This window comes from Empidonax traillii, unplaced genomic scaffold (assembly GCF_003031625.1).
Source record: "Empidonax traillii isolate 1590-97213 ecotype Southwest subspecies unplaced genomic scaffold, ASM303162v1 scaffold138:size3245559, whole genome shotgun sequence".
NCBI lineage: Eukaryota > Metazoa > Chordata > Aves > Passeriformes > Tyrannidae > Empidonax > Empidonax traillii.
The window spans coordinates 1629797-1643666 of NW_020955331.1; the positions used below are offsets into that span (position 1 = coordinate 1629797).

The following is a 13870-nucleotide window of genomic DNA, read 5'->3' on the forward strand; positions in this document are numbered from 1 at the left end:
AGGGTGGCTTGGTTTCACGCTGGGAATGAGTACAAAAGGACAAACAAGGAGGATCAGGCACAAAGCAAGACTGAATACCCATTTCAAAGTCCCATATGGATTTTGTACAGGCAAAACCTTCTCTCCCACATCTTTGTAGGCCAAAGAACTGCAATGAAAACTGGACACTAATCAAAATCAAGCAAGCATTTTCCAGAAATTTATCTCATGAGGCAAAAGATGGTGTGTTAGCCTCCATTTCTCTGGCTTATTTTCATAAGTTCTATCTAGGGAACATCTACAGTGTGTGCCTACATGTTGAGGAGTGGGATTCAGACTTGCTCGTATCAAGTTGGTAGCAGTGTTGCTGGTGCAGCCCCAGCCTGCACTGAACCCTACCAAGAGGTAGAAGCACGTAAGTGGAAGCAGCACCACATAAATGCAGCTTCACTGCTTTCAGGCCCAAGGAAATCATGGAGACACCATAGGTCAAGTCAACATGTCAAACCAGCGCCAGCCCAGTCAGTAACTGCCCTCATATCCCACCACTTGACAGTGATCTGCCATGAGATGTCTTCAGCCTCTTATTTGTTTTCCTCATCTATTATACCTTCAGGAATGCAGGATCTTCAGAGGAACCAGACAGTTCAGAGTAAGGTCATGCTGAGTAATGGCTTGCTTTTGGCAACAGGAGCAGTATGTATCTAAAGGAAGGGTTCAGTCACTGGGATGTTGTGGGTTGGTGTTTATTAGACACAGAGCAGCTTGTTTTTATTGTTCTTCACAATAACTCAGGAAAGACTAGTTCAGATGGTGCTGTCAGGGAAAACCAAATCACCTTTAGTTATATAATAAAATACTTTGGAGATTCTTCTGTGTCCTTTCCAGTGTGCTCTCTCTCCTTCAATGATCAGCAGCATTATTAACACAGCCCTTTGCTCAAGCAGTTGTCTACACAGGAATTTAAAGTTTGCACATGTAGGTCCGGAGCACCCATGAGCTGACAGCACCATTGGATCCTCTGCCCAAATAAACCCTAGTAAGTCAAGCTCAGACAGAAATCCCTCCTACAGGACTCCACTCCTTCATACAGAATAAAATTCAGGAATCCACAGGAAATGGGGATTCATTCAGGTAAATTATTCCCTTACATCCATAACGTATTTGCTATGAGACAAGGGGACAACCATCCCTTTACAAAAGGCTGGCAAAGGCTGAAGCATCAGTTTGTTCCTACTGAAACTGTACTTCAAGATTATACCAAAGATCTGACACTTTCATTCTGTCTGTCTGCAGGAGAAATTCTCACAGTGATATAAAATGTGGTGTTCTTTTGTGTTGGTTGTTGTGTGGGTTTGTGATTGGTTTGGATTTTTGTTTTATTTTTTGGTTGGTTGTTTTTTTAATCCAGTGCAATAATATCTACAATCAGTGCTTTCTAATTGCCTATTCTGGAAATCTGCCACAGTTACTTTAAAGTAACTACAGAGTTTGTTTATTTAAAATCTTTTGGGAAATCATCACTACTCCTGATGGAGTATGTCACATATTGCCATTCTAAGGCACAACAGGGTCTTTAGGAGATAAAGGAATATCCATTTTTCTATAGGAAAATAAGCCACTGGAAGTAAATTCTCAGGGTTGTTTTTTACTTAAGTCCTTAACATCACTGATACCATTCCGAAAGCAAGAATAACCAAATCAATGTATTTTGAATACTTAGGTACCAAACTACTGTAAAACAGAAAACAAAGGTAACACAAAACAGTACTAGTGAGCTTCCTTCATGTCTGTTGACTTCATATCATTAGTAGCATTACTAAAAGTCAAGTCCTGTGCAGTGATAGAGCACCTTCTCTCCAGAGAGTTTTAAAGCATTCTTAAGGTAGTGATGGTCTTACCTTGAGCCCACCACTCCCTGGCAGAGACATGGAGAGGCAAGAAGGCTGTGGTTCCCAAAGACTCACTCCAACCACTAAGTGACACTGCCTCCCAAAATGTAAACTCTCTTTATCTGACCGACAGAATACCTTTAAAACATATTAGTAAACATATTAGTCTCTTAATCACACCTTAAGAAGATCCCCTGAACTTGCTGAATCACTTGTAATTAAGTTGCCTCCAGGGAACAGAAGCAAATCCTGTTTATTTTGAGGCATCATCAAAGAATGTGACAGCACCATGGATCTGCAGATAGGTCAGCCTTGTGTAGCACATAAGGCAACCATGGGTACTTGTTAAATCCAAGGCAATCTGTGTAGTCAAGAGAGACATAAATCACTTAGAAACTGCTGATCTCCAGTCTCCAACCTATGCTTCCTTTGTTCTCCATAGATATCTATGACAGAGGTGCTATTTCCCAACTGTATTCCAAAAATGTTTTCCAGTTTGGTGCATGTGAGAGTGACCATCAAAGCTGAAAGCATTCCAGCCTGGAAACTACCAGTTACAAGGAATAGCCGATGACAGAAAAAACAGGAAGCAAGTAAAAGCAGGTATCTCAACATAAGAGAAAGGAATCCAATTTGTACATCTGCCTGGGGCAGATAATTGTCCAAGTGAAATCTGGAGTCACACCTGTGAAAAACTGGGAGAGAATGAGGAGCAGGTGACAGAGTAGATTTAACAAATCTACCAGAAGGGCTCATTTTTTACACCTGAACCTGTCGCATGGACAAGGTGAAGTGTGTCTCCTACATCTCTTATGGCTGACCCTTGATCCAGGTGCATTATTCAGCCTGCTTGGGCACCCAGGTGAATCTCCAACCTCCATCATCATCCCTGCGCACAAAGGCTTGTCCTTGGTGGAAGGTGTGTGTTCTCACGTTGCGGTGAGGACTCAGAGATGTTGCAAAGGCCACTTCGGTCTTGTTGGGTGACAAATCACCGGGCAAATAAGGCAACCCATATGCTGGGAGGGAGGAAACACTTGGCACTGCTGAGGAAATGCATGGTGCTGAAGGGAACTGAGGAAGGAAGGGAGAGTTCTCACTGCATGGATGGGCACTGCTGTCAGCTGGAGGCACGTGGCTGCAGCTAAATGCTGCTGCTGCTCCTTCACTGTGCTCATAGTCTATGGCTTCACCAGGGCTCAGGCAGTACGTGTCTTTTCCAAGGTCTGAGGACGAGGCACTGTAGTTAGCTGAAGTTTCATCAATGGTGTTGACATCTTTTAATCCTAAGGTCTGCAAGATCCAGCTGTCCACAGCAGGGCTGGCTTGTTCTTCGCAGGCAGTGAATTCATTAAAGAGGTTCCTTCTAGCTTTGGAAGCATGAGGAGTTTCTTGAGGAACAAAGCAATGGTCCTCTTTTAATCTCCTCTTGGCACTTTTGAGGATAGCACAGGTTTTCTGCCCATGGCAGGATAGCAGCTTCTATTAAAACAAACAAAAACCCAAACAAACAGAAAGGCAGAGAGAGAAGATTAAAATTTTCTAGATTTTCTAGATACCTGAAAGAAACATGTTTCTGACCTCAGGTTTTAGATGTGAAAGATGGTTACTACTGTCCTTATAAAAGATACTTTTTCCACCACCTGGTGCTGTGTGTCATAGCTCTGACTATTCTGTATCTTTACAATCTTGGCAGGGGAGTGGGACATGGGGGAAAGTGGCAGCCTGATAAGGAAGGAGGGAAGATGTAAAGGTAAGTCATACTGGGACAGGCGTGATCACGACCAGGGAGACCTCAGAGCAGCAGACTGAACGGTATTGTACTGATTCACCTCAATTGTCATTATCGCAGGACAAGGGCCCTTCAGGCATCTAGGGATGGTCAAAGGAAAGCAAGAATAAAAAAGGAAGCTCCCCACCATGTCATGAATTCACTGGTTAGACACCTCCTCTGATGGTCTCACACTGGACCCTTTTCCCCCATTACTCAGGGGATGGCCATGTCTCCCTGCTGTGCTCAGGGAAGGAGACCTTTTCTACTGTTGGGAGCCAGGTTTTGGTGTGGGAGGGAGGACGTGTCATACTATCAACTCAGAACATGATGGAAAAGGAAAGTTTCCAATCTGTTATGGTTTTTTTTACCTCACGCCCATTTCAGAGAGTTGAGCAAATAATCAATAGTTCAATTTCATGGGCATGACTGGAATAATAAAAAATGTCATTAAGCTGACAAGAAACAATTATCTATATTTTTTTTTTAAGATGAGAGACAAAGAATCCAAATATTTAAAAAAGTCCTTCATACTTAGTCTAACAGAATGTTTCATCCAATGTGAAATGTTTAATTTTGTATTTTACCTTTACAAAAACCCCACACAACTTTTTAATTAATAAATTAGGAAAAATACAGTTCAGTATTCTAATAAAATAAACTAACTATAATAAAGTAAACTAATAAAATACACTGGAAAATAAAACAAAACAAAACATAAACCAGAAATCACAAAAAACAAAACAAATTCACAGCATAAAAAAGGGAAAAAATCTTTATCAAAGCGATAATTGACAAAACAGACACATTAAAGAAATATATATTCAAATGTAATCTTTTTTACTGAAAAAAGGCATTAGATGGAATAATTTTACCTTGCTTATAACCCTTACTTATAACTAACTAACAAACTAAATTATGCCACAGTCAAAAGTTACAGGATGTCATTCCTGGAGGAATCTATTACCTTAGATCCATGACCAGCAGTTTGGCAGCTCTGTGAAGTTAAATCTCACACTGCAGGTTGTCTGCATTCTTTGACTTTCCATATATTTTAATGGCCTGTACCTATTTAACCTGTTCCTTCTGCACACATCTGCACAACACGCTTGAACACAATACCTTGGCTTTTTCTTCTAAACACTTAATCAGGGCAGAATTCAGGTACTGTCGGAGGTTATTATTTTCTTCATGTAACCTAGCAAGTTCCTCTTCCTTCTGAAGCAAAGTATCTTGAAGCTGTGGAATAGAAATATTGATGAATAGATGTTGACTCTGTAACTTAATAGCAATTGCCCTATGGTACAGGCTGCTTGGATTTGATGATGCGGGTGTTTGCTTTGTGAGCTCAACACACCCGCTCCAGCCTCTTGTCTCTGTAAATCTAAGTGGCATGAATGTTCAGTTTTCACTTTTAACTTCCTTTAATCTTCAATGAGTGTTTGAGATTACTGTGAAAAAACCTGTAACCACAGAATAATAGAAAATAGAATTACAGGTAGTCCTGTGAGCAGCCAGAAATTGTCATGGGCATGACAGCAGCTGCAGGATCTCCTTCTGAGTGGCAGTAAACATCCCTTTGCACCCCTCATTCCCATTTATAGTTGACTGGTGAGAAAAAAAAAAAGGAGGAGCTGCACATTAACAATTTCTGGGGGTAGAGTGCAGAAGGAAGATGTAGTTGCAGTTCTTTATGATACAGTAAGATGCAGTTATCCCTTCAATTCTGAACCCTAATGTGCTAGTCCTGCTACTTATACAGACCTGAGATAATCCCTGCTCCCTGGAACTGAACAGGAATGGCAAATGCTTAACCCTTTTCCATGGGAAATCTCTGTGTTTGCAGACAGATTTTTGCCCCCTGAACATAGCTCAAGAGACTTCTTTAGGAGGACAAAGGATCTTCTGCTAAGGGCCCCAGGCATCTAGTGAGCAGAGGCTGTCAAGCACAGCCTCAAATGGCTGAGGCAGAGCCAAAGAAAGAGGTACACTGACATCTTGGAACTAGGGTTGATGATTAAGTGAATAAATGAATTTTCATTGACTTCACTGTGTCCAAACATTATTCCAAGTACTTGATTGGAGTCATCAGTCCGGAGTTCCTTCATCTAGGACTGTTCAGAGTTTCTCCTGCTCCTTGCTGGGGTTTACAAAACAGGAAAATGAGAGAAAATAAAGTAAGCAGGAAATCCTTGTTGGTCAAAATAGCTGATCCTCCATGGAATTAGGCAATTCTGGTGGAATCATTTCTCATGAAGTTAAACCTGGCTGAATCAGGTATTTTTGGCCAACAGCACCATCAGAGCCTAAGGGACACCCTGGTCATGTTCCTGCTCTTCTCCAGCACCAAGGCTGCAGATGCAATATGCTGTAAGAGGGGAGGGATGCGTAGGGAATCTCACAACACCTGTTCCAACATCACAGGGCAACATAGGGGAGACAAATACTTCCATCAAGGAGTAACAAATAAAGTGGTTTTCTGTCACTTCCCACAACCATGCAAGTGAGAGGGAGACATGTCACAAAAACCAACCCAGAAGGTGCGATACATGACACAAAGTTCAGGAACCTCGTGGGGTGAAATGCGGGTTGTCAGGGCGGCGCGGAGCCTTTACCTGCTTGTTTCTGTAGAGCTGGGAGGACAGGTGGTCTCCCTGCCACGCCGAGTCCTGGGCACCGAGCTGCGGGCTGCAGAAGTGGCCTGGGGGAGCAGAGCCAGGGTTAGCGCGCTCCGCTCCCGCTCCCTCGCCCTGCCCGGCGGCGGGAGCCCCGCTCCCGGGAGCGCACTCACCCGGGCTCTGCCGAGCCTCCCGCCGGCCCTGGCTGTGCGGCGGCTCCGCGGCGCAGACGGCGGCCCAGGTCTCCTTGGAAACACCGGCGGGGGCGGACCAGGGGCAGGCGCAGCCCGGGCCCCCGGCGAAGTCCGGCTCCGGGCACGGCCGGCCGGTGCTCTGCGGAGGGAAGGGGCTGAGGCGATGGGGCGCTGGCCGGGGGAAGGCAGTGCCCCCTCCCCAGCCCCCGAGGGGAGGCGGTGTCAGCCCGGCCCCGGCGAGCGCTCCCCTCGCTCCTGCCCCGGGCTGTGCTCAGGTGCCTGTCCCGGGGCAGGCGCCGCCTGCTACCGTGGGCGCTCCCAGCCCTGGCCCGGGTGCCCGCTCCCCCCTTTTGTTTTCTCCCCGCCCGGGGGTCCCGCACGGCCCCGCTCCCTCTGCTGGGGGCGGGCAGAGCCGCCCCGCCGCAGCCCCCCGTGGCACAGGGGCTCCGAGCAGAGCTGTGCCAGGGAGGTGCCCGCGTTTCCCGCGATCCCTTGGAAAATATTACGGTGCTGAGTGGGTTTAGGGTGAAGGGAGGTCGCAGGTTGTCCTTGGCAGACCGTTCCTGCCACCTTGGGGGTTTGACTGAGTTCTAAAGCAGCAGCATAAAGCCAGCAGTCACCTCCAGGCTGCTCGCACTCTCTTCTGCCCCTGCAGTTCTACAGGAGTCCCAGACCGCAGAGCCCGGGGTTGGCTCTCGATTCACCCTTTTCCCCTCCTCCAAATAAGCCCCATCTGCAGCAGCTCCAAATATCTGCAAGGCAACGGCAGAGCTTAGAGCCTCAATCAGGTGAAGGCACAGCAGCAGCAACTGCTCTTGCAGGTGGAGAGCCCTCTTTTTTCCCCATCTTAAAGAGGGCACAAAATGTACTGCAAGCCCCCAAGGCAAAGAGACCACCTTCTGCCTTTCTGCCTTGAGGTCGAGAGAAATGCAAAGAGCACTTACCATATTAGTGGCAGAATGAAATGCAGGTCTTGGGAGCACGTTTCTGTTAAAGCCCCAGAGAGGTTTAAAAGGCTCTGAAGGAGGGGGAGAGGGGGGAGACCGGGGAGGCGAGTTTAATCTAAAGGAGCTCCCAGTGACGCCTCAGAGCTCTCCTGAAACCCAGCAATCTGATTTGGTGTAAAGCTGTCAAACTTGTGACGTGAATAAACAGCAAACTTGCTGAAATCAAAGTCATTCTGGTCCCACAAATCAACACAAGGAAGGAGGGAAAAGAAAAGGAGGGAGAGGGAAAAAAAAAGCTTCCACATACTTCAGGACAGCAGTGAAGTAGTATGTCTGAGTTTCACTCCAGGAAATGAACAGGGATCCAGGAAAGCATCCCACATGTTCAGAGCAGGGCTGCTGGTGTTGCTGGTGAGTTTTTTGATTTGTTTTGTATTGTTTTCAAGCCTTGTTTGCAGTTGTAAAATCCAGCAGGAAGAAACAAGTTTAACATGCCTGGCTGAGGGAGTGGGTTTTGCCCAGCTTCCCAGAGGTGTGTGGAAGCAAATATGATTCAGAGAGCATTTCTGTGCACAGTTCTGAGGAAGAAAATTCAGATTTGAGAACAACACAATCTGCAATGATATGCTCCTGCAAATGTCTCACTATATAGGGAATGTTTTCTGCCAAGCCTCAGGCTTCCAGAAGATCTCAGGACATAAATGCTGTGACAGTGGTGTAAGATTTACTATCATAAAGGATAATGTTGCAAAAGCCATACACAGCTGTGTGAAAAGCAGAGATTGCCTCCATATAGCCGCTTTTAATTCACATCAGATTTTCACAGCAATCAAAATCTATGGGCAGTCTTGAGTTTTTCCCAGAAGAAGAAAATCAAAACAAAACTCTTCACTGAGGGTTTATCTTTGAATAGCACAGAGGATGGTGGGAATAAAGGCAACTGCAGAGCAGTTGTTCCATCAGGATCCTGCCCCTGCCATGATGTCCAGGGCTATTCCGGGTGGTAACCCGACCTCTCTGCAGACACGAGCCACAGAGTGATGCTGGGCCGAGTGCAGGCCATGCCAGCATATGGGATGATCTTTCATTTCTCCCCTGGAGAACGTGCAGTGCAGAGCAAGGACAGGGACAACAAAAAACCAAGAGTGTTATTTGTCTTGCAATCTTTTATTCCTGTTGTATTTTCCTAGATTGCTGCCCAAGGTAGATTGGCAGCTATGCCAAGTTAAACTATTGCCATCTCTTGGCTTACGTTTTTTCCAACAGAGGTGTTTTAAAAAGGCCTCACGCTCCATTCCCACAGTGCCTTGAGTCTCGCTGTAGCTTCCTTTTAAACCCCAGCTCAGCTCTGTACAATTGATAACTGCTGTGATAACCCACCTCCTTCAGATGCCAACCCCTTTCCTGCATGACTGTACGCAGTGGAAGGGGGGACCTGCTGGCTAACAAGAAAACACGAGCTCTGTGACACACCCCCAACACGCGCCAAGGCCCAGCGCAGCTCCCCGGCCGGCCCTGGTCCCTCTGTCTCCGCGGGGCCGCCGCAGGGCGCTGCGGCAGCACTGCCCGGCCGCACCCCGGGCAAGGGAAAGGGCCTGAGGCAGGAGGATGAAGCCGGGACAGGAGGGGCGCTGGGGCGGGGCGGGGAGGCCAGAGGAGCCCTCAGGACCCGCCGCTGCCCCGTGCGAGGCACAAACACCCCGCGGGGCCCGCCTGGCCCCGGCAGCGCCTCAGGGGACCGCGGGCTGAGCGCGGGGCTGCCCAAGATGGCGTCATCGCCCCGCGCCGCCCCCGCCGAGCGGGGATGGCGGGGGAGTGGGGGGTGTTCCATGAGGGCCCGAGGCTGCCCCGCTCCCCATCCCTGGGATGCCCCGCTCCCCATCCCTGGGCTCCGCGGCCACTCTCCTGTCGCCGCGGGCGGCTGGGGAGGTGCCCGCCTGGCCCCGCATGGGCTGAGACAAGTGCACAGCAGCCTGCAGCGGGTGACGAGAAGGGATGCTCTGAGCAAGGGGTGCTTCTTCCCATCTTGTGTGGACGTGGATGTGGGAGCAGCATTGCTGGCTCACGGCTGCTCCCAGGCAGAGCCCTTTGCCTGGCACAACGCAGGTGGCTCTATCTCTGCTTCCTTTTGGCAGAGCTCTGCACACTCAGGTGTGCTCTCTTCCTCTGAGAAGTGCTGGGAGGGGTGTGGGCACACTCTTGGGAGTGAAAAGCAATTACAAAGAGAGCTTGTGGTCACTCCATTGTTGTGTCTGCACAGCTGGTATCGTGTTGGTTGGAGGGTTAACAGTGCTTGGCTTTCTGAGCTCAAGGAGTTCAGGTCAACTTACACTACCAAGGTTGATATGTTGGGAAGTAAAAGATGGTATGTGGGTAAAACACCACCAAATCAGAACCCTGATAGGTTTGGAGAGACAACATTTGAGTGACTTTCAAGGAAAGAAAAATGCTGTTGGTGTAGGAGAGAAAGACCTACTTTTGCAAAATCATGCATAGATGTCACACATGAAGAGGTTCAAGTCATAGTAGCAATCACATGTAGTGTAAAAGAAAAACTAGGTAATAATCATTGCTAATTCTTTTCCTGTTCATCTGAGGCAACTCCTCCCAGAGCTCTTACTGCTTGTTGTAGTTAATGATGCACCTCTTTAACTGGGAATAAAGTTCCAGGATGAAATGTTTATCAAGACTACAGTATTGCTTCAGTGGAGATAGGATTTCGCTTTGAATGTCATAGCAGCTCTTTTCTGGCATTTTGGGAACACATGTAAATGTATTGAAGTATGTTAATTCCCATATGTTCTTTGTACCTGTATTTTCTTCTGTAATTTCTATGATGTTTCTTGTTTAAATGACAGTGATGAAGCTAATTCTTGAGAAAAAAATAAATAAAACCTATCAAACACTTTTTTTCTGGTTTAACCCATTTTTATGTAGAAATAGCATTTGCATCATTGTGAAGGGATGGTACACAGAAGAAAAACAATAATATTTACAAATAGTTTAATTCAAGTTTTATACCAGATTTACTACAGTTATAGTATGTGTTAATTTGCGTGCTAACACCTGCATGGGTGTCCAAACCCACCCCAAATCTCCTATTCATTTTTCCTGCCTTATTATTGCTACAGTACTTCTTATCCCTATTAAGAGTGGTTAAAATGTATCAGTGGCAGAATAAAGGCTCAGTTAATAACTCCAGATATTTACTATAGTCAGGTACACACAAGTACCTGCACTCGCAGGAATCTCTGATGATGTTTGTGAACTAAAGGTGTGAAAAATTAAACCTGAAGAGACTGATTTGCAAGAATGCTTCTGAAAGGGAATTTATGCGGAGACAGGTTCTGGTTGTTTCTCTGATCAGTCTTCCTCCTTGAACGCAGGACTAAAAGGCACTTCTCAAATCCAGTCCCCCGCTGTTGAGACATTCTTAAACTTCTCAATCTCCTTCTTAAAACTAATTAGGTTATTTTCCTTACGTTATTCCTACTGTGAGGCTACACCGTACTCAGCTCTGATGGCTAGACACTTCCTAGTTCCAGTTTGAATGTATTCATAGCAGGTATAATCCCTTTTGTCCTTGTGCCAAACTCTTGCTTTAGTTTAGACACTTCATCTCCCTCTCTAGCGTTTAGCCTTGATGTCTTTGCAGAGTGCTGTCACATATTGTCCTTTCCTTTGCTTTTTAGGTCAAAGAAGGCACTTTTTTTTACAATCTTCCCTAACATAAACACTTCAGGAAACCATCTCAGAGAATATTCCAGCTGACATTAACCTGTTTTTCGGATGGATGACCAAAGTTACTCAGGTTGCTGTGTAACACACCATTGTTTTAGAGAAAAGCATTGGCAAATCTTTCTCTTTTATATCTTTCTGGTACAATTTAGGGTAGTCTTTACCTTTTTCATCGCCCTCTTATCACAGTTAATGGTTTGGAAATCATTGTCAGCTGGCAGTGAATACACCTGTGGGCTTTGTTTGCTGTGAAATGCAGTTAGTCAAACTGAGTCTTCCCTGCTGTTGGGCTCCAGCTCTCCTACATTGATACTCTTCAGTATTGTGGAGTTTCACAAGTATTTAGAAAGAAGCAAAAAGATGACTACAAGATGGAAAATCTGCAAAACGCCTTTCTGGGTTTACCTGCATTTTCTCACAACAAGAGGGGTGAGTCAGTGAATAGAGGATATCCTACCTACATACAGCTCTTGTGGTGGCTAAAATGCTTTCTGTTGGTTTGAAATGAAGGTACGTGGTATATTAAGGGTGTATGTGATTTTTTTTCCTGTGTTTTCCGATACACGCTGGCTGAGATTTATCCTTGGCAGAGCCTTAGAAGGAAATTCAGTATTACTAGTGCTTAATTGTCTGGTTTCAGCAAAGGGTTGTTTTTGTCAAGGAAGTAAGTTGCATTTTAGCAGCTGTATGGAAAAGAATAATACTTTATAGTGATCTCCAACCTTATTTGAGCAATAGATATTATCGAATGGAATTTATCTGAAAAAGCCGAAGTTCTTAGGTAGTGACACCTCTATACATAGAATATCCTTAAAGATGAAGTGTGTAAGGAATATGTTTGAATAACATCTGTGCCATGTGTTGTGTCCACAAGTGCTCTTCCATCTGTTACCACCCCTCCTAACAGCAAATCTTGGATCTCTCCTGTGGAAGTAGGTGTTCTCTGCTTTGAAGAGAGATCTGTTAGGTAAAGCAGAGGTAGCTACTCTTGAAGATCTAGGACTAGAGGGGACTTCTGTGTCATCTTGTCTCATCTCCTGCTTTAGTTAGGCAGCTGATTCATAAAACATCAATGTCAGCCCTCCAAGGGTTTTTCATGTGATATTGGTACTGCTTTTTACTGCTTGTCTGTTCAAAATTTTACTCTGATTTCTGATCTGAATTTATTCATGGACATTTGTGGGTTTAGCTGTTTCTGTTTCACTCTGTGTGCTTGCCATTTGATATGTTATAAACTACAATCTATGCTATGTTTGTCTGGCTTTCTGTAATCATTTTTCTATTTTGCAGTGTGGGTGACCATTTCTTTTTTTTCACAGTCCTCTAGATTGCAGTTGGTTACAACCCCAGGTACAGGAATGAGGAATCACCTCCTGAAATGGAAATACAAATGGAAAAAGTGCAAGTTTTATGTGCACAGAGTATATTTGTAGAATTCTCTGCTTATAGAATGTCATTGAGAGTGAGAGATTATAAATAAACAATGATTTTTATAATTCTGGAGTTTTCTTTTGAATATTTTCATTGATTCTACTAGATATACTGATCTTCTTAAGAGGACACTAATTGTACTCATGTAGTATTCTGTGGACATGTTCTCTCAGAACTCATTCCAGGCCCTATGTATTGTCGTTGTCTTGCCCTTTCCTTTTGAGTGGCTGGAACTGTATCATAAAAAATGAGGTCCTAAAGAGGGACAGATCTCAGAGCTGGCTTTTGACAAGTTAATGAGTTCTGAAAACTGCAGGTGGGAATCTGCTACTGTTGCTAATCATATTGCTGTGTGGAAGAGAAATATGTTCTACTCCTGGCAGCACTTAAATGCCTGAAACTTCAGAATGTCACCCATTTACAGTATAGACCCAAGTCAGTCTCTGCATCTTGGTGTTTTCAGTTCCTCATCTATCAATCTGCACTGGTGCGTCTGCTTAGATTTTACATTTCTGTAATAAAACATATCCTCACAGAGCCCCTGACCAAATGAGTCCATTTGTTCTTGGCTGTGACCACTGCACTCCAGAAGAGCAATATTAACTGTGAACCAATGACTTTTCATGAGGTTTGCAAGTTAATTGGATGGGAATTTTAATATAAACCATGATGTAGTTTTGGAACTGAAGCCTATTCTTGGTCTGGCATCAGCAGCATGCTGCTTCTGTGTCGATGTTCCTCCATCCGGAGGTTACCGCTGAACGGAGATGCCATGCTGCAGTTAAGTAACCTTTACATCCCAGAAAAGAGATTTAGCAGTGTAAACAAGTGCATGGAGGTTGTCCCATGGTTAAATAAGAGATGGCAGAAACAGTTTTTCTTGACTGTGTTATGAGTGTTGGCCATCGTGGTTTGGGGGAAATTGTTGCGTCTTTACAAGAGAAAGAGCAGTGTGCTGAAAAGCCATGTTTTTCTCCATGGTGTTTTCTATTGAAGTCAAACTATTTTGCAGGGAAACCTGCCAGACAAGCTTAGCTCATGGGTTTAATCCAAATTAGGATGAATTTTTGTGGGACCAGATGCAGAGCTGAATGAGGCCTCTTGTCTAACCACCCACTGATGTGTGCATCTACCTGCTTCCTAACCTGGCCCGTGAGCTCCTCCAACGTGAACCGTGCTGCTAGTACCTATGTGCTGGGCTTCACCTATTTAATAGTGCTTTTCCTCTTGGCTGTGACTCAGGAATTGGCAGTCTGGCTCCCCTCCATCTTCCTTTGGGTGTAGAGCTGGGCACTTTCCA

The 13870-nt window shown here is 45.2% G+C and overlaps 1 protein-coding gene across 3 annotated transcripts; it reads right to left on the reverse strand.

Moving 5' to 3' along the window:
- Positions 1 to 1300: 1300 nt before the first annotated feature.
- On the reverse strand, positions 1301 to 8966 carry GMNC (geminin coiled-coil domain containing). 3 transcript variants are annotated; one of them, XM_027884098.1, is made up of 5 exons: positions 8782 to 8966; positions 6434 to 6593; positions 6258 to 6343; positions 4765 to 4881; positions 1301 to 3353 (listed from the first exon to the last, which is right to left on the reverse strand). In XM_027884098.1, exons 1-5 carry the CDS (start codon positions 8809 to 8811, stop codon positions 2709 to 2711), a joined length of 1038 nt encoding a protein of 345 aa, XP_027739899.1. In that variant the 5' UTR covers positions 8812 to 8966; the 3' UTR covers positions 1301 to 2708. The 3 variants fall into 3 exon arrangements, with proteins under 3 accessions (XP_027739899.1, XP_027739900.1, XP_027739901.1); XM_027884099.1 differs by having other exon boundaries at positions 7399 to 8966; XM_027884100.1 differs by lacking the exons at positions 6258 to 6343; positions 6434 to 6593; positions 8782 to 8966 and adding an exon at positions 5139 to 5611.
- Positions 8967 to 13870: the final 4904 nt, after the last annotated feature.

What these genes read in the sequence shown, in the direction of transcription:
- GMNC (XM_027884098.1), bottom strand. Translation starts at nt 8,811, where the DNA reads ATGCAGGAAAGGGGTTGGCATCTGAAGGAG. An exon ending in GGGGTTGGCATCTGAAGGAG is followed by an intron (nt 6,594 to 8,781) that starts GTGGGTTATCAC and finishes TTCCCTCCGCAG; the next exon opens with AGCACCGGCCGGCCGTGCCC. An exon ending in AGCTCTACAGAAACAAGCAG is followed by an intron (nt 4,882 to 6,257) that starts GTAAAGGCTCCG and finishes TCTATTCCACAG; the next exon opens with CTTCAAGATACTTTGCTTCA.